Raw genomic sequence first — 17,063 nt, 5'->3', positions numbered from 1 at the left:
TTTGTCAGCGCTACCTCTGGAGGACAGTTTGAATTATGAAGTGGTCAAAGCTACTGTTCTTCGTGCCTATGAGCTTGTGCCTGAGGCATACCGACAGAGATTTAGGTCTCATAGAAAGTCTTCTAGTAAGACTTATGTGGAATTTGCTAGAGACAAGGGAAATCTGTTTGATAAATGGCATGCTGCTAGTAAGGTAACTGATTTCAACTCTCTCCGGGAGTTAATCTTGTTGGAAGAGTTTAAAAATTGCTTACCCGAACGCATTGTAGTTTACCTAAACGAACAGAAAGTATCCTCCCTGGCAGAAGCGTCTGTGTTGGCAGACGAGTTTGTGTTGACGCACAAGAGTGTGTTTTCGGCTCAAACTGAGAGTAGAACCACTGAGTTTCCTACCTTTAGCCCTAGTCGGCCCGCAGTAGTATATCAAGCACGCCAGAAGAATGAGCGTTCCTGTTTCTATTGTCATAAAGTGGGACATATGATTAATGATTGCTTCCTGCTTAAACGCAAACAAGGGATGCCTCTTCGTGCCAAGCCGCCAACAGGTGTTGGTCTAATTCGTACGGTTGTGAGGTCTGCAACAAAACAGGTGCCTCAGGGTAACTGTAGTTTGAAAGACCCAGTCCCCGACCGCAGTTATGAACCATTCATTTTCGAGGGGTTTGTGTCCCTAGAGAATGACGAAGCGTCTCAGCGTCCGGTTAAAATCCTTAGAGATACTGCGGCGCAGTCGTTTATATTGTCTGATGTGTTGCCCTTATCTGACGATACATACTGTGGTTCCAGTGTGTTAGTGCAGGGTATTGAAATGGGTTTTGTCCCAGTGCCGTTGCACTTTGTGAAAGTACACTCTGAGTTAATCAGTGGAATATTCAGAGTGGGGGTACGTCCTAAGTTGCCAGTGAAAGGTGTGACCTTTATAATGGGTAACGATATTGCCGGAGGAAAGGTAGTACCCGTATTGGAAGTATTGGATAAAAGTGACCACTCTCTCTCGAATGAGTTGGCACAGAGTTATCCACATGTGTTCCCCGCTTGTGCTGTCACTCGTGCTCAGGCACTACAAGAGGGTGACGTGATAGATTTGTCGAACACTGTTCTGTTCAAAGAGGATGATCAAGAGGATGGATTGTGTGATACCTCTGAGAAGCTGATCACCTCTGACAAACAGCTCAGGAAAGAATCAAAGTACGTTGAAGTTATTGCTGATGCAATACAATTACCAGTCACTCGTGAGCAGCTGATTGCTAACCAAAAGGTTGACAACAAGCTTGCTAAATGTTTTTCTAGTGTTGTCTCGTTAGAAGAGGTGAAGAAGAAGAATGTGGCTTACTTCATTGATGGTAATCTCCTCATGCGTAAATGGAAATCCCATGTTGACGCGGGTGGAGATTGGAATGCTGTTTACCAAATAGTGATTCCTACAGCCTTTCGACAAAATGTGTTATCCCTTGCTCATGATCACCAGTGGTCTGGTCATTTAGGAATTACAAAGACGTATGATCGGATCCTTCGACATTTCTTTTGGCCAGGTTTAAAACAAGATGTGGCTCAGTTCTGTCGGACATGCCACACCTGTCAGATAACAGGAAAACCAAATCAGGTTATTCCTCCTGCTCCTCTTTGTCCTATACCTGTCATAGGTGAACCATTTGAGCATGTGGTGGTTGATTGTGTCGGACCGTTACCGAAGACAAAATCGGGTAACCAGTTTTTGTTAACGATAATGTGTATGGCTACAAGATACCCCGAGGCTATTCCTCTGAGAAGGATTACAGCTCCGATAGTGAGTAAAGCCTTAATAAAATTCTTCACGACATTCGGGTTACCTAAGGTGGTACAAAGCGATCAAGGTACCAATTTCCTATCCAAGCTCTTCAAGCAGGTGTTGAAATCCTTATCAATTACGCACCGTGTATCAAGCGCCTATCACCCAGAGTCTCAGGGTGCGCTTGAAAGATGGCATCAGACACTGAAGTCTATGCTACGTAAATATTGTTTGGAATCTGAGAAAGATTGGGATGAGGGAGTTCCTCTAGTTTTGTTTGCTGCTCGTGAAACTGTGCAGGAGTCCCTAGGTTTCAGCCCGGCTGAACTAGTGTTTGGTCACACAGTAAGAGGACCAATGAAAGTCCTTAAAGAACAGTTCTTGTCCCAAGAGTTGTGTACCAGAGATGAGAATGTGTTGGACTATGTTAGTCGCTTTCGTGAGCGCCTACACCAAGCTTGTGCTCTTGCAAAGGAAGCTCTGTCTTCCTCACAGAGGAGCATGAAAAGACACTATGATAAAGAGGCTGTTTCTCGTCCACTACAGCCAGGTGACCAAGTACTGGTGTTATTACCTGTTCCAGGATCTTCACTGTCAGCTCGTTTCTCTGGTCCTTATTTAATTGAAAAGAAAATAAGTGAAACTGACTATGTGCTTCAAACTCCTGATAGAAAACGCCAATCTCGTGTGTGTCACATTAACATGTTGAAAGCATACCACACCCGACCCATCACACAGTTAGATAGTTCAAAAACAGAGGAAGGTACTGCTGTCTCCTCTGCTACTACTGCTATGATAGTGGACTGTCATATTGATGATGTTGATGGCTTGGAGTTGTGCAATACTCAGCAGCAGTGTGTTAGATTGCCCAACTCAGAAATGCTGCTGTCTATCCAGTCAGGTCTGGTTCATTTAACGGATGGACAGGCTAATGATATTGTGAGGCTACTACACAGTTTTCCATGTCTCTTTAATGACGTTCCTACTCGCACAAATGTGTTGGAACATGACATTAATGTTGGAAATGCTACACCTATCAAGCAACACCCATATCGTATCAACGCTTCCAAGAGGAAGATAATGAGGGATGAGGTGAGATATTTGTTGGAGAATGACCTGGCTAAGCCAAGTTCAAGCCCTTGGAGTTCTCCTTGCATTCTGGTTCCTAAACCTGATGGTACGTCCAGGTTATGTACGGATTATCGAAAGGTAAATTCTGTCACAATGCCAGATTCGTTCCCGTTACCCAGACTGGACGACTGTATCGACACTATTGGTGCTGCTAAGTATGTGACCAAGTTGGACCTCTTAAAAGGTTACTGGCAGGTTCTGTTAACTTCACGTGCTTCTGAGATTTCTGCCTTTGTGACCCCAGACAACTTCCTTCAGTACTCAGTCATGGCTTTTGGGATGCGAAATGCACCAGCCACTTTCCAACGACTGGTTAACTCTGTATTAGCTGGCGTTCCTAATTGTAGTGCATACCTTGATGACCTAGTGATTTATTCGTCTACGTGGTCAGATCATGTTGACTTGCTAAGGGTAGTATGTGAACGGTTGGCAGCTGCTTCTCTAACCCTGAACTTAGCAAAGTGCGAGTTTGGGAAGGCTACTGTTACCTATCTCGGTAAAGAGGTTGGCCATGGACAGGTGCGCCCTGTTGATGCCAAGGTCTTGGCTATAACTGCATTCCCTGCACCTACCACTAGACGAGAGCTACGCCGCTTTTTAGGGATGGTTGGCTATTACCGTAGCTTCTGTAAAAATTTCTCTGCGGTAGTTGCTCCATTGACTGATTTGCTCAGTCCGGCAAGACCATTTGTGTTGTCCCCTGATTGTAAGAGAGCTTTTGAATCAGCGAAAGCACTCTTATGTAGTACCCCTGTACTTGCTGCTCCGGATTTTGAACAACCGTTCAAGCTTGAGGTAGATGCTAGTGCCAGAGGTGCTGGTGCTGTTCTACTGCAGCAGGACAAGAGTGGAGTAGATCATCCCGTTTGTTATTTTTCACGTAAATTTAATAAATGTCAAACAAACTATGCGACAATAGAACAAGAAGCTCTTGCTTTGTTGTTGGCTCTGCAATACTTCGAAGTATACATTGGTTCCAGTGCCCTACCAGTGATTGTGTATACTGACCATAACCCCTTAGTTTTTCTCCACCGAATGTACAACCAGAACCAGCGCCTTATGCGTTGGGCGCTGATTGTACAAAATTATAATTTGGAGATCCGCCACAAAAAGGGTTCAGATAATGTGTTGGCAGATGCTTTGTCTCGTGTGTGAAGATGATTTCAGTATGTTTTGCAAGGTTGTTGATTTGTTGTGAGTGTTCATTTAAATACTGTAGTCGCAATCCCCCTTAGGGTTGCTCTTTTAAGGGTGGGAGTGTTACGGATACAGGTATCCTGTGTCTGTGTGTATCCTGTGTGTGTTTCTTTTCTCTCCTTCTCCCCTCACAGGTGAAAATCATCACTCCCCAATCAGTCAACAATCAACTCATCAATCAGAAGACACACCTCCTCCTGTTTCCTACCCTATCACAGTTCCTTCCCCATGGTTTAAAAACCCCATCATTTGTTTGTTCAGGAGCTCAATCTTTGTAATGCCATGTTGGTAGATAGCTGTTCTTTGTAGATTTCAGGAGAGCTCAATCTTTGTAATGCCATGTTGGTAGATAGCTGTTCTTTGTAGATTTCAGGAGAGCTCAATCTTTGTAATGCCATGTTGGTAGATAGCTGTTCTTTGTAGATTTCAGGAGAGCTCAATCTTTGTAATGACATGTTGGTAGATCTCTGCTCTTGATAGATTTCAGTAGCACAATCTCTTTGTAAATGCCATGTATGTAGATCTCGCTCTTTGTGTAATAATTAACCTCTTCTTTTGTTTGAGCACCTCCAAATCACTTTGTCATCTCCTGTGAGTATTGTTTTTGTTTATGGTGTTTGCTGGTGGGAAAAAGGGGAAACCAAGACAAGTCGCCCATGGGCATACACTACCCGTAGGTAAACTTTGTTAAAACACACTAGTTAGAACTGGGCGGACCACCCACTGTATTTTTGGTTAGTTAGTTAGCTGTTGTTGAAATAGGCTAGCCTAGCTTAGGGGTGTTTTTGCATATTTGTTTCTTTCCTTGGGTCCAGCTCAGCCCCTTTTCCTGCTCCCCCCCCCCATTACCGTGTGTTTATAATAAACCCTGAGTTTGACGGTATTATTTCGGTTGTCGTGGTTATTTCGTTCACTTTTACTTTGTCACTATTATAATTTACATGAGTTATGTTACGGGTCTCACTACCATCCCCCCCCTAGACTGTCGGGCCAAAAGGGATTCGTAACACATTTGCAATATGATTTCATAGGAAGTCAAAAGTCAATTTTTTTGGGGGCCAAAATTGACTGAACTGATGAACTCGGGACGGCCGGGCAGTGATAGTTGTTCATTTCCATCACTCGTTGTGTTGATTTCATCATGTCCATTTGGTGATGTTTTTTCACTATAGAATCATATTGCAAATGCGCGTGCAACTGGTAACCGGGAAGAAAAAAAATGATGATTTCATTATGTCCATTTGTTTATGTTTCCTTACTTTTTCAAAGTCACTGTGCATTTGCAATATGTTTTACCATCACGAATTTGTCATGCTCAAAATTCAAATTATACTTTGCTCAAACTATACCTTTGTCAACTTGTATTATCATAATTTTTTTTTGTTTTACTTGTGCATAAGGCATATGTTTTGTCCATTTGCAATATGATGTCATAGGAAGTCAAAAGTCAAAGTCAAAAGTAACGATTTTCCTCCGTGCAACTGGTGATCTGAAATGTGCAACTGGTGATCTGAAATGTGCAACTGGTAACCCCAAAAAAAATAATTTGATTCTATGTTTCCTTACTTTTTCAAAGTCACTGTGCATTTGCAATATGTTTTAATGGGCAGGTACCATCACGAATTTGTCATGCTATAAAAATCCTGCAGGAATGTGAAATTGACTGGCCCGATGAACTCGGGATGGCTTTGCAGTGATTCTGGGTCATCTCAATCGCTCGTTTGGGTTGATTTCAGAATGTCGCTTTTGGTGATGTTTTTTCACTATAGAATCATATTGCAAATGCACGTGCAACTGGTCATCCCAAAAAAAAAAAATTGGATTTTTTTTGTTTATGTTTCCTTACTTTTTCAAAGTCACTGTGCATTTGCAATATGTTTCAATGGGCAGGTACCATCACGAATTGGTCATGCTATAAAAATCCTGCAGGAATGTGAAATTGACTACCCCGATGAACTCGGGATGGCTTTGCAGTGATTCTGGGTCATCTCAATGGCTCGTTTGGGTTGATTTCAGAATGTCGCTTTTGGTGATGTTTTTTCACAATAGAATCATATTGCAAATGCACGTGCAACTGGTCACCCAAAAAAAAAATGTTTTGATTTTTTTTGTTTATGTTTCCTTACTTTTTCAAAGTCACTGTGCATTTGCAATGTGTTTTTTCACTATAGAATCATATTGCAAATGCACGTGCAACTGGTCACCCCCCCAAAAAAATGTTAGATTTTTTTTGTTTATGTTTCCTTACTTTTTCAAAGTCACGGTGCATTTGCAATATGTTTTTTCACTATAGAATCATATTGCAAATGCACGTGCAACTGGTCACCCAAAATAAAAAATTTGGATTTTTTTTGTTTATGTTTCCTTACTTTTTCAAAGTCACTGTGCGTTTGCAATATGTTTCAATGGGCAGGTACCATCACGAATTGGTCATGCTATAAAAATCCTGCAGGAATGTGAAATTGACTGGCCCGATGAACTCGGGATGGCTTTGCAGTGATTCTGGTTCATCTCAATCGCTCGTTAGGGTTGATTTCAGAATGTCGCTTTTGGTGATGGTACCTCACTGTTTAAACATATTGCAAATGTACAAGAGTCAAGTGGACAAGAGTCCATCAGTCAATTAGATATCATTCTGACACCAAACTGATACAAACTGACACCAAACCCACTTTTTCCAACTCGTTTAGTAGCCAACTATTACATACTTCAGAGCTGGCCCAAAATTCACAACGCCTTGGGTTCAAACCATAAAACACGTAGTTACGTTCTAGCTGCGGGTCCATTTCTTAAGTTATGTGTTGGCCTAGCTGAGGCGACCCCGAATCCCAAGTTTCGGCTCGATAGGTCATTTGGTGTCCGAGAAAAACCCTAATTGGTGCTGAAAATCCACTATTTTCCATGACTTGCTACGGGGTCCTTGAACGAGCTATCGGACAGAAACGTCGGGGTCCGTCTCTATGGGCCGAGCCGGTTTCAATGCACCTAGCCTTGCGTCTCTGAGACTTTTCTAAACGTCGTCATTTTCGTAATGGTCAAAATGAATTGAAGGTATTGCAAATGTACGAGGCTGTTTCTCGGTCCGAGAACCGTCTAGAGCCACGTAACTCACCACGCACCATCGACCGGAGGTCTAGAACAGGTTTCTAAAGTTTCGGAACTCTAGGTCTGACGGTTCTTTTTTAGCTCGAACAAAGCTAACTATTGCAGCCACTGTCTGTCTCTACGCACCCCAATACGTCCCTCCTTCCAAGTTGTGTTTTAGTGTGATTTTTTTTTCCTTTGAATTTTTGGGGGAAAAATGACTGATTTACAGTTCATGGGGGTTGCCTAATCACATATATGAAATTTTGGAGAGATCAGACTTTTTTAACCCTTCGAAACAGCCCCTGAGACACCAATTATGGCACTTCCGGTTGGCACAGGAAGCTACAAATGTACACATATCCTCATTGGGGTATGCTGTTACAGAATCCTGAGTTTTAAGTCCTTACGTTAAGAATTGACTGATTTACACAGGGTTGAATGCACTATGTCTGTCAAACTGCAGGCAGGGTATGGGTAAACACTTTTAGGGGCATTTTAACCACTTCCGGTTGGTCCAGGAAGCTCAGAATCAACACAGGTAGACCTCATAGTGGCCTGATGGACTGGTACCGAAGACAGGTTCATACGGCATTCATAACCCATATAGACTTCAGGTTGAAATTAGGGGTGCAGGCAATGTATTCCTATGGGGAGAGATGACACTGCATTCTGTGAGATCAAAAAACACTGTTTTACTGTTAAGGGTTAATGCCACACGGTCAAGGTTAGGCTTGCACGGATCGGGAGGACCTTAGGAACATTCCTGTGGTGGAATTTTTCTTCTCACCCTAACGGTTCTCTCACCCAAAATCAAATGACGTTGTGGGGCAGGCTTCATTTTGGGCCTACTATTCTAATGGTCGCTGAAGTTTTGGACAGATCTGCCTTTTTTAACCCTTCGAAACAGCCCCTGAGACACCATTTAAGGCACTTCCGGTTGGCACAGGAAGCTATAATTCACCACATATCCTCATTGGGGTATGCTTTTACAGAATCCTGAGTTTTAAGTCTTTACGTTAAGAACTGAGTTATTTACGGAGGGTTTAGTATGTGTGTGTTATTTCAGAAAATCATAGAAAATCACAGAAATCTCGCAGAGCTCCGCAGCACACTTTAAAAAGATTCGTATGAACACCCTGCAACTGGATCTGTAACCGTTGAAAAAGAAAAACGCCTATTTGTGACCATCGCCAAGTTGTCATTGTTCCGTTTCTCTTAAATGACGATAGATAAATGGCTGGTTCTTTTTTTATTGACACCGGAGGCTCCTTGACTTTGACCTGAAGTGGAAAAATAATTTCTCTATTTCCATTTAGGACCTTTAATCCCAGAAAAACGGCCATAACTCAAAAACCGTCGAGGCCTAGACGCCATCTTGTTCGGGGCCAACTGCCCATTATGCCAAACCTACGCTCACCAAGTTTCGGCTTCAAAATATTTTTCGTTTTCGAGATAAGGCCCCGTCGTGATTCGTGATGTTTTGCCAAATTGCCATATGATTCCGTATGCCCTCTTGTGGGAAATTCCGGGATAGCGGAAAAACGGTCAAAAACGTGTTTATTTTATAAAACGGAAACCGAATGTCCGACAAAGTTCATTTGATGACTTCCCGGTAGGTCTGGCCCTACCGCACGGCCCGACGCCGACCGCGAATTTTACAAACGATTTCGGACGTCTAGTAAGCCAGTAGTTTAGCCAGTAGTTTTATTTGACATATATTCTGGGTTGCTAAATTTCACCAGCCACTATAAGCATACAGTGTCATACGGAAATGGATGAAGGCGTTTTGGCTTCTTATGGCCAAATCTCATGTTTTAAATTATGATGTGCAATCATTTAGTCTAGTTTGGCTGAATTATTTAACTATCTCCCAAAAAGAGCCTCTAAAATATGAATGGTCTGAACTAAGTTTGTTTTTTACATCTGCAAATGAGGAATACTGTGCAGGTTTTTCTCTTTAAGTCCCCAGTTTCAGATATAAGGTAAGTTCTGTGGTGAGTGATGCTATGATGCACGTTTTTGAGAGAGCGAGAGCACTCATCCTAGAATATCCAAGGCCTGAGGTAGTAGTCCCATCCACCAAACTACCAGGTGTGAAACAGGGAAGGGACTCAGGGGGTATGCTAATTTTGTATAGAGCAGACCTAACTCTATTAAATTAATCTAAACAGGAACATTTTAAATTTGGCAAAGAATTCAAAAGGAAATGAGATAAATTTCCTCCTGTGTGCTACCTATAGCATATCCCTCTACTAGAATGCCCATACTTCAACGAAGAGATCTTCTCCATCCTAGAGGGGGAAATCCAATCATTTCCAGGCCCAGGGTCATGTACTAGTCTGTGGCGACCTAAACGCTAGAACTGGACAAGAACCTGACACCCTCCGCACACAGGGGGACAAACACCTACCTGCAGGTCATTCCCTCCCCCATATGCCCCCCTAGGCACAACTACGACAACACAATCAACAACTCCTGAGGCTCTGTCGCACACTGGTTATGTGCATCGTTAATGGTAGGCTTCGGGGGGATTCCATACCTTAAGGGAACATTTCAGCATTTCGTGTATGATCAGTGAGAAAGTCCATATTGCAAATGTCAAATAAATGTCAAATAAAACTACTGGCTATATCCACAATGCAATTCATGCCAAATCCCCCATACATCACTTTATGGCATAGTATGTGCCAGATCTTCCAGTTATTGATGATTATGTTTAGCCATACTAAGCTAGTACCCCCACATCCCAAACCCTTTATCCATCTCCCCATGACACATTATCTCTCTATGCTTACAGTGGTTGGCACATATGTGTGTGTCAATGCTTACAGTGGGTGGTGACAGGGTGTTGCTCTCTTCCAGGAACTCTTCCAAGGTGACCATCTCGCTGCCAGGGGAGGAGGTCCGGTGGCTGCCAGGCCGGGGTGCACTCCTCTGGACCGGGGTGTGGGCGTGTGTGTCGTAAGGGACAATGGCGCTCCAGGGGAGGGTCAGGGAGTGGGACACGTTGTGACTAAGGCCCACTACGTCATCACTGGACAGACTGGCAGAACGGTCCTGCAGGTGCTCCAGGGAATCTGGATGGACAGAGGGAGGTAGAGATAGATAACTGCCGAAAATGACTTCATTAAGTCCGTAGTTGGGGATAGTACCAAAAAGCAGGCTAAAATAGCGGTTGGAGATATGCTTAGTGTAACATCAAGTCTGGTATAGAAAGCAAAGATTGTTAAAAATAAAAACATCTATTGAATAGGTACTTTGCATGGTTTTCAGATAGGAATATATGCTGGTTGTACCTTTGCAGTTGACAGGGGAGTTGCTGCTGGAGGTGTTGCGACTGAGCTCAGCAGAGCCTGGTCGATAACCTGCGGAGAAAGAAATGGTGGGGACTACATTTTCACTATGGTCAGAGAGGTAAGGGAGAGAAAGAATGAATAAGAAAAAAAGAGATTGAGCAAGAATGAAAGAAACCTAGTGAGAGGGACACAGAGCCGTCTGAACATGTATTGATCATCCTTGTTCTTTACCTGCGTTTCCATGGACAAGATGAGCATCAGGGGAGTGAACCCGAGAGTCGTCCTCATAGATGAAACCTGCAGAGGACACAGACAGGAAATGGGGAAGTGAGAGTTACTCATTCACGTCATCACACATTTATAGAGCGATAAAGGTACGTGTTATGAGTCATTGGTCTTAACAGACATTTCCCCACAACTTTACCACATCATTGCACCAACGTCTCTTATTAACTGTTCCTGTCCCACTTTACAACTGAAAGTGTGCAGACTGAAAGGTCAGGTAGTGTAAAGGGCGATTAAGGGTAATCTCCAAGCTGTAGGAAAAAAACTAAAACGTATTTAAACACAGTAGGAAGTGATCCACCTGTATTTCAAGTATAGCTCGTAAATTTCATTTTACATGAGCATAGCCATAAGCTTATGTCTCTCCACACGCTTCAACCCTTTATGACAGCCTATAGATAAACTATAGACAGTCGACTTAGTATCTATATACTGAATCCAAATGTTGCTCCTGTATAATATCATGTAGAAACTGATGCAGCCTAAAACCACAAGGCTCCTTCCTGTAAGTGTTTGTGTATCTATTCCCCAGTTGATGGGACAAGGTTCTGAGATTCGACCAGAAGGTTTCAAGCAAAGTAAACAAACTTTCCATTAGACCGCGACTGTGATTATTGACTGAGGACAGCAGAATTATTCCATTAGAAAGCACTGAACACTGATTGTCAGCCAGATTTTTCAGCACTGTGTAAACAATGCATTCTGGGGGATTAGGGATTTAAGTCACCTGTTTGGTGTTATTCTAGAACACTAGCTAGGTTTCTATCCAATTGGCGACAGAATGTCATGCAAATATTTAAAAAAGATGCGCATTTCCCCACCAAAGGGGTTTCCATCAAACTGACTTGTTGCAGATAAAATGCTGTGCGTGAATACGTAGTGCACATACAAATCACTTTTGTGATGAAGTTTCCATGTACTGAATAACATTTATTTAACCCTTATTTTAGCAGGTAAATGAGAACACATTCTCATTTACAGCAACAACCTGGGTAATGGTTACAGAGAACAAGGGGCATTAAAGCAGAAGTTCAATGTGTTTCCATCACATTTTCAACTCTCGCAATGGTTTTGTTACAAAATCAGTTTCAGTAAAATTGCAAACTTGCCAAATCTGCCACAAAACTGTGTATGGAAACCTGGTTAATGACTTTAAGTAGAGACTGAAGCAAATTTGTTGGGAACGGACATAATGCGGGCCTATACTATGTCATGGTCATTGAAGATGGCAGTGCATGGGCATTGGGCCCACTGTACCTTTGGGCCTGCTTCCAGGCCTGGAGCTGGGTGTCAGGCCTGAGGTGGAGGTGTGGTTGGCGGGGATAGAGTGAGCAGCAGTCCCCCCTAGCTCCACACCTCTCCGTCTGGCGTACAGCTCCTCAGTGCCATTCACACCCTCACTGCTGCCCCCTGAAGCACGGAACAGCTCCCTGCCTTTGGACACTCCACTGTCGTTTAGTGCTAGGGAAACAAACAACAGAGTATCTATGATGGTACCACATCCTTTCAAACAAACCCCATTCTGGACACAGCAGATGCATTTGAGCTGGAGGCTGCTGGACAGTGGACACAGTTAGGGCAGGTGGACTATACATTTGTTAAAGCAGAGAAGGGTTACCGTCAGCAAAAGCTTTCTAAGGGAACAAGTTGACTCCTGGCCTTTGGCGTGTTTACTACGGTACACTGATATACAGTAGTCTCAATTATCACTTCTTCAGTCAGACCTTTCCAAATGACAAGGTACGTACACCAATGGTTTTCAGAGGCATTTTGGACCTACCAATGTTGCTATCTGATTAGTCATAACGAAAGAATAATAGGCTAAATCCAATTTTAGTTATTCAGGCTGAACCTTGGCCTGCTGAGACAGAATAGAACACTGACAGTTCTACTTCAACAGGAAGTGAAGGCCTTGGCAGTTTCCTGTCTGATTCGATCTCAGAAGAGAGAGAAAGAACACCAACTACTTCTCTGATAAAGTTCAGTGTGTCAAATCGGAGGGACTGTTATCCGGACCTCTGGCAGTCCCTATGGGTGTGCCACAGGGTTCAATTCTTGGGCTGACTCTCTTCTCTGTACACATCAATGATGTCACACTTGCTGCTGGTGATTCTCTGATCCACCTCTACGCAGACGACACCATTCTGGATACTTCTGGCCCTTCTTTGGACGCTGTGTAAACTAACCTCCAGACAAGCTTCAATGCCATACAACACTCCTTCCGTGGCCTCCAACTGCTCTTAAATGCAAGTAAAACTAAATGCATGCTCTTCAACCGGTCGCTGCCCGCACCTGCCCACCCATCCAGCATCACTACTCTGGACGGTTCTGACTTAGAATATGTGGACAACTACGAATAACTAGCTGTCTGGTTAGACTGTAAACTCTCCTTCCAGACTCACATTAAGCATCTCCAATCCAAAATTAAATCTAGAATCGGCTTCCTATTTTTGAACAAAGCATCCTTCACTCATGCTGCCAAACATACCCTCGTAAAGCTGACCATCCTACCGATCCCCGACTTCGGCGATGTCATTTACAAGATAGCCTCCAACACTCTACTCAGCAAACTGGATGCAGTCCACCACAGTGCCATCCGTTTTGTCACCAAAGCCCCATATACTACCCACCACTGCGACCTGTACACTCTCGTTGGCTGGCACTCGCTTCATACTCGTCGCCAAACCCACTGGCTCCAGGTCATCTACAAGTCTCTGCTAAGTAAAGCCCCACCTTAGCTCACTGGTCACCATAGAAGCACCCACCCGTAGCACGCGCTCCAGCAGGTATATCTCACTAGTCACCCCCAAAGCCAATTCCTCCTTTGGCCACCTTTCCTTCCAGTTCTATGCTGCCAATGACTGAAACAAACTTCCAAAAAATCACTGAAGCAGGAGACTCATATCTCCCTCACCAGCTGTAAGAGCAGCTTACCGATCATTGCACCTGTACATAGCCCATCCAACTAACTCATCCCCATACTGTATTTATGTATTTATTTATCTTGCTCCTTTGAACCCCAGTATCTCTAATTGCACATTCATCTTCTGCACATCAATCACTCCAGTGTCTAATTGGTATATTGTAATTACTTTGCCACCATGACCTATTTATGACCTATTTATTGCCTTGCCCTTATCTTACCTAATTTGCACACACTGTATATAGATTTTCTTCAACTGTAGTATTGACTATGTTTTGTTTATTCCATGTGTGTTGTTGTATGTGTCGAACTGCTTTGCATTATTCTTGGCCAGGTCGCAGTTGTAAATGAGAACTTATTCTCTACTAGCCTACCTGGTTAAATAAAGGTGAAATACATTTTTTAAAAGAGAGAGTGCGTTGATACGCTAACAGACAGCAGTGCCTCAGTCAGTAGGGTGTCTGGTAGGCTAATGGCTGGCCAAAGCCTTTGATTGCTTCCCTGCTCCCTCAGTCAAGCATGAGATTGGTCATTGATTCAAAGCGTACCATGTTTAGTAGTCGCAGACATCAATAGATCCAATAGAACAGTTATTCTGTATTTTAGCACAGCCATTGTCATTAAGGTGGGCTGAGCGAGGGGATGACAAGAATGGTGTGGAGGGAAAAGAGGTGGATGGTGATGGTAAAAAAAAAGCATGGCAGAGAGTGACAGACACACGGCACACAAGAGTACAGGATATGGAATAAAGGAAGATGTGAGATTGTGGTGTTTGGGTGGGAGACAAGGAGAGTCAGGGAGAGTATAGTGCTAGCTGGAGGCAGTCATTATCACCAATGCAACACAGGCTAACGCTTAACAGGCAACCTAAACACTCAATCACTCCCTAAGTGGTATTTATATCACTCTGGGGGGGAAAAGCAGAAATCCTTTGAACAGCAGTAAATATTGCAGATTGCCCCATCAAGTAATTCTCCTCGCAACATTCCTCCATCCATGTGGAACATGGGATTGATACTGGCTGCCAGACTAAGAGACAGAGCAGACATATGAACTGCCTTTATTGGGATGGTAGGCATCGCTCTTCCCAGTTGCCCACTTTACATGATTAAACATATCAGGTGACACACAGATATCTCATTCTCACAGAAGTAGGCAAAGCTGCTGGCTGGCTGCAGTAAGGGGGGGGGCTCCAATCCAAAACAAGGCTACTTACTGCAGGGTCTACCCAGAGTGGAGTGTCTGGTGTGAGGCTGGAGGCCTCAAACTAGCCTGTTCAGTTCAGAGTTCAGTGTGTGTGTGTGTGTGCGAGAGAGAGACAGTGTATGTTGTGATGGGAGGAAAGCTTGATAAGTCTGCATGTGTGCATTAAGATATCTGTTTTCTGTAAGGAAATAATGACAGAGGGCCAAAAAGTAAAGATGTTACAGATAAAAGAAGGGGTTAAATGAGGAGCAATGAGTGAAGATGGTGGTGTTATGAAGAGGAATGAGTGAAGATGGTGGTGTTATGAAGAGGAACGAGTGAAGATGGTGGTGTTATGAAGAGGAATGAGTGAAGATGGTGGTGTTATGAAGAGGAATGAGTGAAGATAGTGGTGTTATAAAGAGGAATGAGTGAAGATGGTGGTGTAATAAAGAGGAATGAGTGAAGATGGTGGTGTAATAAAGAGGAATGAGTGAAGATGGTGGTGTAATAAAGAGGAATGAGTGAAGATGGTGGTGTTATGAAGAGGAATGAGTGAAGATGGGGGTGTTATAAATAGGAATGAGTGAAGATGGTGGTGTTATAAAGAGGAATGAGTGAAGATGGTGGTGTTAGAACTGTCCAATGATGGAAGGGAGGGACTCGGTGGTGCAGGTGGGGATGTCAGAGGAGGACCAGAAGCGAAGGCGTCTAGAGTGAGAACGTTGTGAGGGAGGCGTCTTGGGAACCTTCTCCTGGCTCCTTGTCCTCAGAAAGCCAAACCGCTTGGCTGCAGTGACAGGGGGTACTGCTGGCAGGACTGTGGGTACTGCTGGCAGGGCTGGGGCAAGGAATGGGGGTACTGAACAGGAGGGGGTTATGTTTTACATACAATGACAAAGAGAAGAGGGAGAAAGAGATTGAGTGAAAGTAGTTAACTGCCTGCATTATATAAATGAACAGGGCCCGAAATTGCCCAACAAAGATGACGAGATAAACTATTAAAATGTTTAGTCATGCAACAGATCCCCATTGAACTAGTAGAGAATGAAGAACAGACGTCAAAAAAACAAGGGCAAGATGAGTTTGAGGGGGAAAACATTTTAGATTTTGTGTAGCTAGTTTACAGCTACCTCTTGTGGAAAAAAAGAGGACTTGTAGAACTGTAGGGCCGGGGCAACTTCCATTATTCAGGGATAGAACTACCATGGATGAGTAGACATCCCCTCTGTCTGTCTTACCTCTGCTGGAGTATGTGGGGGTGGGGGTGAGGGCAGGGAAGTGTCCCTGTCCAAGGTGGTTCTCCTCCAGAGAGTGGTTCCATACAGAGTCCAGGCTGAGGCAGGACTGGCGGGGGGGCAGTGGAAGGGGAGGCGTGGGGGGGATGTCAGGGAAGTCCAAGGTGGGAGGTTCGGGCAGAGGAATGCCAGGGGCACTCCGCACCCTCTCCCTGGAGCTGTCCTGTCTGTTCTTGGGCTTGATGAGTTTGGCCAGAGCCTTGGCCCCGGCCCAATGGTTCCTCCTGACAGACACAGACAAAAAGGAAATCACAGTTACACTGAGACATCCATCTAACATCAGCCCATAGGTCACACTGGCGTAGTGGAAACCCCTGCAGCAAAGCTACCACCTCATCCTCGACAGACGAAACACCATGGCAGGTGGAAGCTAGTCGGCCTACTGATGCAGCATTAGCAGCCTGCCAGTCCCGTCAGAGACCTCACTGCCCTGGCCTGGCAATGACATAACCCCCTCCTGTTCAGTACCCCCATTCCTTTCCCCAGCCCTGCCAGCAGTACCCACAGTCCTGCCTTGTTCCTCCTTTTCTTCCACCTCTCAAGAATAGTGCCAGCCCTCCTCCTCCTCCTCCTCTCCCAGAAAACCAGGCTGATGACTACCAGAGGCCCAGCGGCACTCATGAGAGCGACCTCCCCTTCTGTGAACACTGGTAAGCCTACGAGTGATGAGAAAGATCACCCTGGCAGCGTGGAGTCCAAGTACCAATGTGCAATATAAAAAAATACCTGCTAAATACTGTAAATACAGAAGCTATAGATAGGCTAGTAGGCTAGACTACATTGTCTACATAATGAAACAATCCATAGTAAGCTATTGTTTTAATGGTGGACTGATTGTATTTGGCATTAATAGACAGGTTTTATGCAGCACAAACGTTCTATCCAAACTGTGA

The 17,063-nt window shown here is 44.0% G+C and overlaps 1 protein-coding gene across 1 annotated transcript in view; it reads right to left on the bottom strand.

The window, feature by feature from the left end:
* The window catches only part of LOC139383533 (protein Daple-like), a 107,940-nt gene that overhangs the window by 8,990 nt on the left and 81,887 nt on the right, over window positions 1-17,063 (bottom strand). Inside the window, 5 exon segments of the mRNA XM_071128103.1 lie at window positions 10,013-10,260; window positions 10,480-10,548; window positions 10,711-10,776; window positions 12,022-12,225; window positions 16,114-16,394. Coding sequence (XP_070984204.1) covers window positions 10,013-10,260; window positions 10,480-10,548; window positions 10,711-10,776; window positions 12,022-12,225; window positions 16,114-16,394 — 868 coding nt within the window.

Source organism: Oncorhynchus clarkii, chromosome 25 (genome assembly GCF_045791955.1).
Source record: "Oncorhynchus clarkii lewisi isolate Uvic-CL-2024 chromosome 25, UVic_Ocla_1.0, whole genome shotgun sequence".
Lineage (NCBI taxonomy): Eukaryota > Metazoa > Chordata > Actinopteri > Salmoniformes > Salmonidae > Oncorhynchus > Oncorhynchus clarkii.
The sequence above is the reverse complement of the archived record's forward strand: the minus strand, read 5'-3'. Positions and strand labels throughout refer to the sequence as shown.